Source organism: Cnephaeus nilssonii (genome assembly GCF_951640355.1).
Source record: "Cnephaeus nilssonii genome assembly, chromosome: 14".
NCBI classification, from domain to species: domain Eukaryota; kingdom Metazoa; phylum Chordata; class Mammalia; order Chiroptera; family Vespertilionidae; genus Cnephaeus; species Cnephaeus nilssonii.
The window spans coordinates 60,170,304-60,182,748 of NC_137085.1; the positions used below are offsets into that span (position 1 = coordinate 60,170,304).

The 12,445-nt window shown below is 44.5% G+C and overlaps 1 protein-coding gene across 3 annotated transcripts in view; it reads right to left on the reverse strand.

Annotated features, from left to right (window-relative positions):
• Positions 1 to 746: 746 nt before the first annotated feature.
• The window catches only part of PLIN2 (perilipin 2), a 94,597-nt gene continuing 82,898 nt past the window's right edge, over positions 747 to 12,445 (reverse strand). The window contains exons 1-8 of one of the 3 annotated variants that reach the window (XM_079790686.1): positions 8,752 to 8,813; positions 7,217 to 7,271; positions 6,935 to 7,130; positions 4,906 to 4,988; positions 4,086 to 4,371; positions 3,276 to 3,457; positions 2,308 to 2,442; positions 747 to 1,628 (exon numbers count right to left, since the gene is read on the reverse strand). In XM_079790686.1, coding sequence (XP_079646812.1) covers positions 1,227 to 1,628; positions 2,308 to 2,442; positions 3,276 to 3,457; positions 4,086 to 4,371; positions 4,906 to 4,988; positions 6,935 to 7,130; positions 7,217 to 7,246 — 1,314 coding nt within the window. In that variant the 5' untranslated portion in view covers positions 7,247 to 7,271; positions 8,752 to 8,813 and the 3' untranslated portion in view covers positions 747 to 1,226. Of the gene's footprint in view, positions 1,629 to 2,307; positions 2,443 to 3,275; positions 3,458 to 4,085; positions 4,372 to 4,905; positions 4,989 to 6,934; positions 7,131 to 7,216; positions 7,272 to 8,747; positions 8,843 to 12,445 lie in introns of those variants that run through there. The other 2 variants (XM_079790685.1, XM_079790687.1) reach the window with 2 other exon arrangements.

Below are 12,445 nucleotides of genomic sequence, written 5' to 3' on the forward strand. Positions count from 1 at the left end.
CACCCATGCAGGCCACAGTGCTCGGTCACTCCTGAAACTGGATAAGGCCCCACTGACCCACACCCAAGTCCATGAGCCCAGAAGAGGCCCTCCTTGCCATCCCCCACACCGGATAGGTATGTGCACAGATATCTACCCTGCTCCTTCTTCCTTCCCTCACTACCACCTCCATGAGCTGAATGACACTCAAAGAGATAGCTTGGGCAAACCAAACTTTAGTTTTCCCCTTTTTGTTTTTTTAGTCTTTCAATATCTATAATGCCTTAACAAAGTGGAAATATTTGACTAATCATGACCTCATAGTATATACTCACACCCAAACTAGCAAGTTGAAGATACTACATGTCACTGTCCCACAGATGGTGTCCCCATGCCTTTAGTGCAAAAATAGAAAAAGACAACCCATCTTCTAACACTTCACTTCCATCTGGTGAGGCATCATTGATTTTATGACAGATGAGAAAACTAAGGCTAGGAGATTAATGACTAATTAATCTCAAGGGTCCAGTAAATGGGCAAATGAAGGCAACTGTCACCCAATAAAATTCTTAAATGCCCATTAGCTTTTCACTTGTTTAAAACCTATCATCCAACATTCCATTTTTGATATTAGTCATCCAGTGTTATCACACTTCCAAATTCCCTCTAACAGGCCAATTGGAATTCATGTATGTGTATTAATAATCCTGTCATGCAGGCCAAGCTGCTCTGTGAAAGCAACATACAAAGCACATGGACACACAGCATAAAACTGATTATTCTGCAGTGAATTTTATTGAACTCACAGGAGGCATTCCTTTATGAAAATTTAAAAAAACTAAAGTACAAGCATGCATTGTGAGACAAAACAATGATGAGGCCTGCTCAGATCAAACCGGAGCAGACTCAGTTCACACGACAACCCACAGGAAGGTGTTTTTATTCAGTACAGACAGACAGCAACAATGGCAACAGAATGAGACGATAAATGCAGTGTAACTTTTTGTGACCTCTGACTAGGCTCTGACCAGTCTATCATTCTTCTTTTACCAGCCAGGTAAACAAAATGACTCATCTGCTAAGGACAGAAACATTAAAAGATCTTAATCCAGATGGAAATGACTTCAGTGAAGGGGCCCTTTTTTCTAGCTAGCTGTTTCCCCAATTCGGAGTTGTCTAGCAGGTTAATTGCAACATAACAGATGTCATCTGGCTGGCCGCACCATGCACTGGTGACAGGGACAGGATTACTGTGTTTTGTGCTCAGGTTGCTGGGCCTGCTGGCTGGCTGTGTCCTTCTCTGCAACACAATGCTGAGCATTCTGAGACTCGATTATCTGAGGATAAAAGGGACCTACCAGCCAGTTGAGGGGTGTGTTGTTAACAAGATAATCCATGACATTATCTAAAGACTCCTTCATTTTCTGCAGCTGCCCCTTGCTAGAAGTGAGGAAGCCGTCGGACACTTCTTGAAAGGAGGAAGCATTGCGGAACACTGAGTAGATGTCGCCAGCCATCACCCCCAAGTGACTGGCCTGATCTTGAATGTTCTGTGGTAACCCTTGGACGTTGGACAGGAGGGTGGAGCACGTGGTCTGCAGCTGCTGAGTCAGGTTTCGTGCAATAGCAAGAGTACGTGACTCAATGTGCTAAAAATAAAACGAGTTTAAAATTAGCAGTGGACCCAACAGCGCTATGCATGAATTCATTCAATAACCGTAAGTTGGTTATGTGTCCACCGCACACGTGGATTCCTCAACTTTTCAAAATCCTCATATCAACCCTGAGGGCAGCAGTGTTTTTAGTCACATCTCTATACATGCATCCTAGCTTTTGGAACCTGAAGAACCACTTTTAAGTATTGCAACATGCTATTTCTTCTGTCTGGAACATTAGTCCCCTCACTGCCCTTTCACCTAGCTTATTCTCCCATTCAGTCCCTGCTTAGCATGCACCTCCTCCAGAAAGTCATCTGACTCACCCATCCTCACTCCAAGACCAACTTAGGTACTTTTTTTATATAGTCTCATAGTCTCATAGTTCCTGTTTCTATGCTGTCAAAAATACCACCACCTAAAAATGCCTGCATCCCCTGTTAGTCTGTACTGAGGTTAAGGCCCATGTTCTTATTTAGCTGTATCCCACTACAGCAGTAGCTGTAGGTTATTCAAGTTACTGCAGTTCTGCTTTTCTGTCATGTAACTGCTTTTCTGTTCAAACTTTTGCTGGAGAAGAGTATTCTAAGAGGAATAACGGGAAAATTTAAATAATAAAAGTCTGGTAGAACTTCTTAAAGGGTCGTGGATGACTGTGTCCTAGTCGTCTTACCTCAGCACAGTGGGATTCATCGGTGTCGTCATAGCCGATGCTTCTCTTCCACTCCACCCAGGAGAGGTAGAACTTATCCTGAGCATCCTGAATTCTCTGGTTGGCACTCTGCACATTCTCCCTGGCAAATTCAATCTAGAGCACATTGAAATAAAACAAAGGAACCAGTCAGACATTCGTGTCAGTCTGTTCTCAGATCTATGATATATATTATAGAACATAAAAACCAGGAATATCCATAAGAATTTAAGGACAGCAATCCCTGCCCTCATTGTTATTTATTATCAAGTAATCGAACTTCTTTACTGCCTCTACTTAAGATATTAAGCCACTGTCTCCATATTTACCTCCAGTTTAGCATAGGTAAGGCAACTATAAGAAAAAATTACAAAAAAGGAATTCAAACTTCCTTTTCCCTGTTGTCAGGCATCATTTCCCCTCCCAAGAATGGCTGTACAGTACATACTATTTTGTAACTTGGCAATCTTCAATGGCTACACAATACTTTTGTGATATATCAATTTAATTAGTTCCCTATTAGTTGCCATGCAGTGTTTATAACCTTCAGCAACTCTAAACATACATAGCTGTGGGATAAATTTCTACAAGTAAAACTGCCGAGGAATAGGTGTGCTTATACCTTTCTGAGAACTGTCCCCTAAATCCTCCAGAAGTCCACAAGTACACCTCCTTCTCTACACCACTGCCCACAGCATCACACTTTGCCAGTGTGTTCGGAAAAGAGAGGCATCTGTAATTTGACCCCTTGGAGTAAGATTAGCATCACTTCAGACATTTCAGTTATTTATACTTCCTGTTCTGTGAGTTTCTGTATACTCTTTGTCCATTTTTCTATTGGGTTGTTCATAAGGTAAAGTTAAAATTCTTGGATTTCATGATTACATTGACTCTCATCCCTTGAGATAAATAAACTCACTTCAGCTACCTTTAAATGAGCTTTTACTCACCAGGTTAACAGTGGAATGGAGCTGAGAAATGGTCTCCTGGCTTTTTTGTTTAGCTTCTTTCACCCTGCCGAGAGCCTGCTGGTAGGCACGTGCGCGGAGCTTGGTAGACAGCGATCCCAGCCTAATATAATAACTTGGCTTCTGAACAGTCTCAAATCCTTCCACCTTTTTTGCTTCTTTTTCTGAAGTTAGAAAGAAGGGACAAAAAAAAACATAAGGGATCACAGCTCTAAGTGACAAGGCCTGGACTCTTAACCTGGATCTTGATTTTGGCGCTTCTACCCACCCACCAGCAATTATGCACTCATTTTCCCAAGACAAATCATGTCCACTGCTGGGCTTGACTACCCAGAACATATCACTGCATCTAAAGGTTCATCTACACATGTCTCTTCCCATTAGAGTGAGCTTCTTGGGCAACACAGTACCTGGCAGACAGTAGCCACTAAATGTTTAATGATTCTGCAAAGCAGCCCTTTAAAAACTATCCATTTGTAGAAAATGTTTCTCTAGGCTAATTTCTCTTAAAGTTTCAAAACTTACTATGTACAATTCAATGTGAAACTTAATATTGTTTTAAGAAAGAACGTCTACAAAGATAGAAAGAGTAGTGGTTGTCTGAGGGAGATAATGGAGATTCAGGCATGAGGATCTTTTAGGATGATAGAAATGTTCTAAAACTAAACTGAGGTGATGGTTGTGCAACCATAAATTTAGTATGAAAAAGGTGAATTTTTTGGTGTATAAAGTATATCTCAATGAAGCTGATTTAAGATATGCAACATTATTTCAAGACACAAAAACACTTACCTAGTTCTTCCTCAGTGAGAGGGAGGTACTGGTCTACCAGCAGCTCTGAAGTGCTGAGCGCATTTTCCACTCCACTGCTCACCAGCTGCATCATCCGACTGCCCATGACTGTGTTGATGCTGTCATTGACCACAGACTTGGTCTTCTCCACACTGCCCGTCACAGCTTCTTTGGTCTTGTCCACCACCCCAGTGATCGTGCTGGTCACGGAATCCTTGGCTCCAGTCACGGTCGTCGTCACAGCATCTTTCGCCCCAGTCACTGCACCTCGGGCATTGGCAACAACCTACACGCAGAAAAGGAGAGCACTTGGCTGGTGAGAAACAAGGGCGTGAATAGATATTTAAGGTCTTAACTAAGGCAGCATAGTTGAAGAGTTTAAAGAAGGACTAGGGGACCAGCCAGGGTGGCTCAGTGGTTGAATGTTGACCTGTGAACCAGGAGGTCACGGTTTCATTCTCGGTCAGGGAACATGCCCTCGTTGAAGGCTCGATCCCCGGTAGGGAGTATGCAGGAGGCAGCCGATCAATGATTCTCTCTCATCATTGATGTTTCTATCTCTCTCTCCCTCTCCCTTCCTCTCTGAAATCAATAAAAATATATTTAAAAAAAAGAAACTAAAAGCAAAGTTTAAAAATTTGTCAATATGTTATAGGCAGATATGCCTGTTTCTTCATCTTATTGGATGTGTTCTCAGACACCAAGTGAGAAAGCTTCTATATACCATCTGTGCATTTACCGAACACCACATGGGAACCAGTTATGCTAAACAAATAGAACATGAAAATATGAGACGGAAAGCCTCAACACTCAAGCTCACCTGCTTTGTTGGCTGATTCAGAATAGGCAGTTTCTCCTCAATCCTGTCTAGCCCCATACAGGCATAGTTATTGGCAACAGCAACTAAAAAAAGTCACAAATGGGGAAATTGTTAATAGTATATGTATAGAATGAATACATATTATTATACCATAAACATTTAGTTATAAAAACAGCAAAATCACTGATCTTCATTTATCACACTATGCATTGCCAATTTCTCCAGCTCAGACAGGAAGAGGCTCAGGAAACTGGCAAGTTCTTCTACTGACAGGGAAATAAGGGGGTGGGAGAGCAGCAGGCAAGCCAGGTAGGAAGCTGGCTAAGAAGTTTCTTCCTCATCCCTTGGCTCCTGAGGTTAATGCCCAGAGGAGCCAGGCTTCACCTGAACCCACATTCTGAGAACTCTCAAAATTAGCATTTCCATGCTGGTTTAACCCCTACCTACACTTAATTCAGTACGTGGCAATGGGGAATGGTATGCTAACAGCACTCAGGATCTCCCTAATAAGGCCTAGATTTTAGTCCAACCTTCCCCCTAATGATGACCAAGCCAAGCACTAGTCCTAAATTCATTTGGAAAGTAGCAGAGCTGGAAAACTGGTCTCTAAAGGTTCCTTATACTCCAGAAAGCTCATGACTTAACCATTTGGGGGAATGATTTAAACCTTCATTCAAAAGGGCTCATGTGTTGCCCTAGCCGGTTTGGCTCAGTGGATAGAGCGTCGGCCTGCAGACTCAAGGGTCCCAGGTTTGATTCTGGTCAAGGGCATGTACCTTGGTTGCAGGCACATCCCCAGTAGGAGGTGTGCAGGAGGCAGCTGCTCGATGTTTCTCTCTCATTCATGTTTCTAGCTCTCTATCCCTCTCCCTTCCTCTCTGTGAAGAATCAATAAAATATATTTAAAATAAAAAAAGGGTTCATGTGGAAAATCTTGATATACTACTAGTGGGAATGCAAAATTATAAGCCATGTTGGAAAATAGCCTGGCAGTTCCTCAAAAGCTGAAATAGTTATTATATGACCTAGCAATACCACTCCAGGTATATTGATTAGCCCAAGAGAACTGAGAACATGTGCCCACACAAAAACTTATACACAAATGTTCACAGTAGCATTCATTATTCTTGTTGCCAAAAAGCAAAAGCACCCAAATGCCCATCGACTGATGAATAAAAAAAATGTGATCTAATCACACAATGGAATATTATTCCACAATAAAAAGGAATGAAACACTAATATGTTGTGCAACTATCATACCTATCATTCCCAGAACTTTTTCATCATCCAAACAGAAACTGGCATAAGGTTCCTTTTTGGGGTGATAAAAATGTCCTAAAATTTATGGTGGTGATGCTTACATAACTCTGTAAATATACTAAAAACACAACATTGACAATACATGTTAAGTGGGTGAATTGTATGGTGGTTAATTATACCTCAAAAAGATGTTATTATTTTTAAAGCAGTTCATGTACACTGTCTGGTCCCAAGGAAGTTAATTTCAGTTGACACACTGGCTCCCCTTGTGACCTGTTGCCAACACAGAAGCATCTGTGGGGGATTTTTTTTTAAGTTATCATGAGCCCTGGCTGGTTTGGCTCAGTGGACAGAGCATTGGCCTGGGGACTGAAGAATCCCCGGTTCAATTCCGGTCAAGGGCACATGACCGGGTTTCGGGCTCGATCCCCAGTGGGGGCGTGCAGGAAGCAGCCAATCAATGATTCTCTCTCATCATTGATGTTTCTCTCTCTCTCCCTCTCCCTTCCTCTCTGAAGTCAACAAAAATATGTTTTAATAATAAATAAATAAATAAATAAAGTTATCATGAGCACCTGCCAAGCAGGCTTTCTATAACAATGAGGGTCACCTGGCAGCTGATTGACAAAGGCAGTACATGCCTCAGGAAAGGCTGAAGATTCCCTGTGTGCTCGGGGCACGAGGCTGGCATTCACCATATTCAAACCAGCTCCCAGCTCACTCCTAACAGGCCCCTTGGACTAAATCTGGAGTGGGAATCAGAACTCACTTTGTGGCTCTAGCTTCTGGATGATGGGCTGGGCACTCATCACTGCCACAGATGTGATGGTCTTCACGCCCTTCTCCGCCATCTCACACACAGACTTCAAGTAAGGATACTGATCCTTTGTAGTGACGTAAGCCGAGGAGACGAGGTCGTATGTGGAGCTCACCAAGGGCAGGTTGGCCACCCTGGTCACCACACTCTGCAACCAAGAACGGGGAGGGGATTAACTTCCCAAAACACAAGGGGAGGGAAAGCAATCAAGAAACAGCTGTTCAAAATTCATACCGGTTGTGGGTCAACTGCAACAGAAACCATTTTTCTTCCTGGGGAAAGGAGAGATCTGTGGAAGAGAAACTTATTTCAGGTCACTAGGATAAGACTCTCCCAGATCAATTCCCCAACTCAAGCACATGCTAATTTCAAGCAGAGAAAAATTCAAGATGAGGTAAGCATAGTCTTCTGCGCTTTTTCCCACCCTCTAGCTCTGAGAGCTCCCCCCTTGCAAAAGCCTGGGCAAAGTTTCAGAGGTCCTGTGTAAGCTTCCAATATTAAACAGGCTCTGCAGGGAAAAGTTGCTGATATTTTTGTCTCTTTTCTTCACCAGGATACTAAAAATGCCTTTTGAAGGGGAGATATCTGTTCACAAAAACGCTAACCAAGTTAAAATACATGTTAAGGCCAGCCGGTGTGCCTCAGTGGTTGAGCATCTACCTATGAACCAGGCCAGGGCGGTCAGGGCACATGCCCGGGTAGGGGGCGTGCAGGAGGCAGCCGATCTATGATTATCTCGAATCATTGATGTTTCTCTCTCTCTCTTCCATGGTGAAATAAAGAATATATATATATTTTTTAAATCCATGTTAAGCCCTAGCTGGGTTGGCACAGTGGATAGAGCGTCAATCTGCGGACTGAAGAGTCCCTGGTCCGATTCCCATCAAGGGCATATGACCAGGTTTCTGGCTCGATCCCCAGTGGGGGCCGTGCAGTAGGCAGCCGATCAATGATTCTCTCTCATCATTGATGTTTCTATCTCTCTCTCCCTCTTCCTTCCTCTCTGACATTAATAAAAATATATTTAAAAAAATAAAATAAAAACTTGAGCGTACTAATCACTTAAAAAAATAAAAAAATAATCCATGTTAAAACGAAGGAGAGATGTCAAGCAGACGGCATCTTGGACAGGCAGGACTGTGTGGGAGCACTTTGGCGGGGATTCATTCCTTCCCTGTAAAAAAGAACTAGTTCGGTGGTGACTAAGCAGAGGAGGAAGGTGCTCCCTGGAACTGAGAAACGTTTCAGCTTTAAAATTCCGTGTTCCCATCGACCCACACCCACACAAAACTGCCTCCCTGCTCAGCAACAGAGCTGGGACGTTACAAGAAGCTGCACAGCCCGCTGTCCACGACCTCCGGGCCAATCGGTTCACCCTCTGCCTCCAAGGGTCCCAGTTGGACAGGGAAAGGGGGAACCGCGCTCAAGACGGAAGGCGGGCGCCAGCATCGACTGCCCCGCACCCACGGCGCACCCCATACAACTCTGTTTTAAGACGAAATTCTAACGCATTCCTTTTAAATACTGTCCTTTCGGGACAAATGAAAAATGTTAGCCCGCAACCAAGCCCAGAAGGTAGAGTGGCTGGCAGAAAAGCAGACTCCACGAACAAAAGCAAGTGCGGAAGGCGCAGGCCCAGGAGCCCGCCCCCTCCCAGCCAGCGCCCGGGCTTGGCGAGACCCCGCCGGCCACCACCCCGCCGCCCAGCCTGGAGCCGCGGGGGGGGACCGGCCAGCTCGCAGGTCTCAGAGGGGCGCGCACCCACCGACCGACAGCAGGCAGGAAGCGAAGATCGGACAAGTCACACACACCCGGATCCAGCGACACCTACGGCGTTGGAAGAGCAGGGCGCTGACGCCCCGATTAAATACCCGGCCGGCCCCGCCCCGCCCCGCGACACGTGACCCGCTGCCCGGACCCGAACCCCCGCGGCCCCGCCCACTGTCGCCCTCGGCGGAGTCCGGGCGCCTTCCCCCACCTCGGGCCCGCCTCGGGGGTGGGGGCCGCGCCTGGGTGCGGGGCGCCCTGCCTGGGTGGGGTGGCTCAGCCGGAGTGGGGGATCCCGGGAGGCTCGGGCAGAAACGCGGGCGGCTTTTTGCAAAAGGCTACGGGGGAGTCACAAATGAACACTAACCTGATTACCATTGGTCTTCAAAATAAAAGTGTTTGTTTTTTTTAAACAAAATGGAAACAATGATTCTAGACTTATTTTTAGCAAACGAAAACATAAAGTTTTGTAAAATTCTAACCCGAATTGTGACAGACCTACAGGGATTTGGTGCACTGTTCCTTGGACTTGGAAGTCAATTCCTCATACATATTTCCATTTTATTTTATTTTTAAAAATATATTTTTATTGATTTCAGAGAGAGAGAGAAACATCAATAATGAGAGAGAATCACTAATCGGCTACCTCCTGCACACACACACACACCCTCACCGCCCCCCCTCCCCCCTAATTAGGATGGAGCCCACAACCGGGGCATGTGCTCTCCACCAGAATCTAACCCGGGGCCCTTCAGTCCTCAGGCCAACGCTCTAGCCACTGAGCCAAACCAGCTAGGGTATATGTTTCTATTTTAAAATTGAAAGGGGCCTTGAATACTTTAGGTTGGTCCCCGTTTTGGTTTTGTTTTTTTCTCAGCAAGATTCTCCCAACAGCTGCCTATGTTTATTATGCAAGATGACTAATTTCTTTTTAAGTTGTGGGTTATGTATTATTTTATTTTTAAAAAGAAACTTAAATCGACATCTGAATCTCAGGATTTTCTTGTGTAAAATTCCTGACTTCAACCTGATTATTTGAGCAAACAGGCTATGCAACTGGCCCGGGGCGGGGCAGGTGTTCCGGGACATCTCCCTCAGTGAGTGGGGTGGCGGGGGGGGGGGTGGGGGGGGGGTGGGGGGGGGGGGACAGGACGGGGGAATGTCCAGGTGACAAGGCCGCAGGTGTCTCTGACCCCGGGGCGGCCCTCCGCCTCCAGAATGGAGAGCCAGGGAAGGTAGCGAATTGTGAAAAGCCTTCAAAGGTCTTCAGCTCAATTACTCAACTAATGTTGCATGCACACACATACTGTTTATCATATTTAAAGCTCCAAACTGACCATTAAAAATGTGTCAGATTACATCTGCAGGCCCTCAGCAAAGAAAAACAATTACGGCATTTCTCTTCCTCCCTCCCCATGTAACTCAAGATTAAATACGAGACGAAACTATAAAATAAATGTTAGCAAGTCCAAAAACGTTGTTTCCCCCCTCTCCCCCATGTGACTGACAGCTTCAATGTTTAAGCAATCAAATTATCACATGTTTCTTTTCTTTCCCGTACTCTGGCTTTATTGGTGCTCTGAGCAGATGTTTGGTGTGCCTATCATTATTTTACCTCTGCCCTATGACACAGGAATGTACGGAATGACGGTTGTTGTCTGTTTTTTTTTTTTACTTCTCACTAACCTGACCTATTTTGCAATAAGACTCTTGCCCTTTCACCTACAAATGCCTCCATCGCCCCCGCCGCTCTCTCTCTTTTTTTTTTTTTTTAACTTGTGAGTCACTTGTCCTCTTTAAGAATGAGCAATTTCCTTTTGCTTTTCTGTTACATCACAGGGGATGAAGCCCCAAATTCTCCACCTGCAACTCATCTTCATGAGTCGTGAGAAGGTGGAGCAGGTGGCAAGAATGGTACCTAAATCCTCAGGGTGATTTGATAGTCTCTAGAACAGCGATTTTCAGCCTTTTCATCGCATGGCACACGTACACTAATTACTAAAATTCTGTGGCACACCAAAATAATTTATATTTTTTTGCCAATCTGACATAAAAAGAGGTATAATGTTGTTTCATTCATACCAGATGGCTATTGTGTGGCTGTTGTCATTTTTTAAAATAATTTATATCTACCCATGATAATCTAGGGACCACCATCTGGTCTGCTGGCTAATATAATGCACTTCGTTGTTGTTAATCCTCACCTGAGGATATTTTTTCCATTGATTTTTGGAAAGAGTGGAAGGGAGGGAAGAAAGGTGTGGCTCCTTTCATCCATACCTACAGTTTTATGACTAAGCAGCACCTAGTCAAGACTAGATCCCAGGGGCATGGTCCGGGCTGGTTACCTAATTTCTCTTTGCCTTAGTTCCCTCATCTATAAAATGGAATGATAATATTCCTTCATGTTCTAGGTAAATGGTATTTGTGTTAGGGGCAAAAATAGAATATTGGGGACTAGCTATGGTTATGGGAAATATTAATCATACTCTGTTAACCATGATTGCCTTGCATTGGTTAAAGAAAGGACATTCTGACCTGACGGGGAGTTGTATCCCAGGGACCCGGGAGTCAACCTTGGAATTCGGTCCTTTCTCATTAAAGAACTGCCTATTATCATGAAAAGATTAACAACCTGGTTGCCCAAATAATGAAATCCCACCCCAGCCTCCTACTTCCCCACCTTTATAATCCCTACTTCCCCATGTAATCCTTGTCCTACCCAATATAAGCAGCTGGTTTATGGGGGACTACAGAGCAGATTTTTGTGGATGACCTACTGCTCTCCCATACTGCAGCAGTATTGGAATAAACGCTCATATGATTCAACCCCGTCTCTGCTTAATTAGCTCAAGTAGTGCCAGGCAGCATGGACTCACTGATTGTCTGGTTACATTTGGGCATTCACTGTACTATTTTTCAACTTCTGTGGGGCTTAAAATATTTCAAAATAGCCCTAACCGGTTTGGCTCAGTGGATAGAGCGTCAGCCTGCGGACTGAAGGGTTCCAGGTTCAATTCCGGTCAAGCGCATGTACTTTGGTTGCGGGCACATCCCCAGTAGGGAGTGAGCAGGAGGCAACTGATCGATGTTTCTGTCTCCTTTATGTTTCTAACTCTCTATCCCTCTCTCTTCCTCTCTATAAAAAAAATCAATAAAATATATTTTTAAAAAATATTTCAAAATAAAAGGTTGAGGATATTATATAGCAACTAGAGGCCCTGTGCACGAGTTTGTGCACAGGTGGGGTCCCTCGGCCTGGCCAGTGATTGGGGCCAAGGGGCTGTCTCTCCCAGTCCCGATTGGGGCCAACTGGGGCCGATTGGCCGGGGGAACAACCGAGGGAGGTTCGCCAGCTGAGGCAGGTTGGCTGTGGGAGCACACTGACCACTGGGGGCAAATCCTGTGTTGAGTGTCTGCCCTCTGATGGTCAGTACACGTCATAGCGACAGGCTGACCGGTCGTTTGGTCGATTGGGCTTTTATATATACAGGCAGTCCTCAGGTTACGTCGGACTCCACATACGTCTTTTCCTGGTTATGTCACCATCTCCCATTTATTTATTAAAAAAAAAATCCATCATTTTGAATATGTACATATGTGCTTTATGTTTGTTATTATTTATTTACCACAAGAAAGGTCTGGAATTGTTATTTTTCTTTTAAATTTTTTTTTTACTGTTTCACTTCATTATTG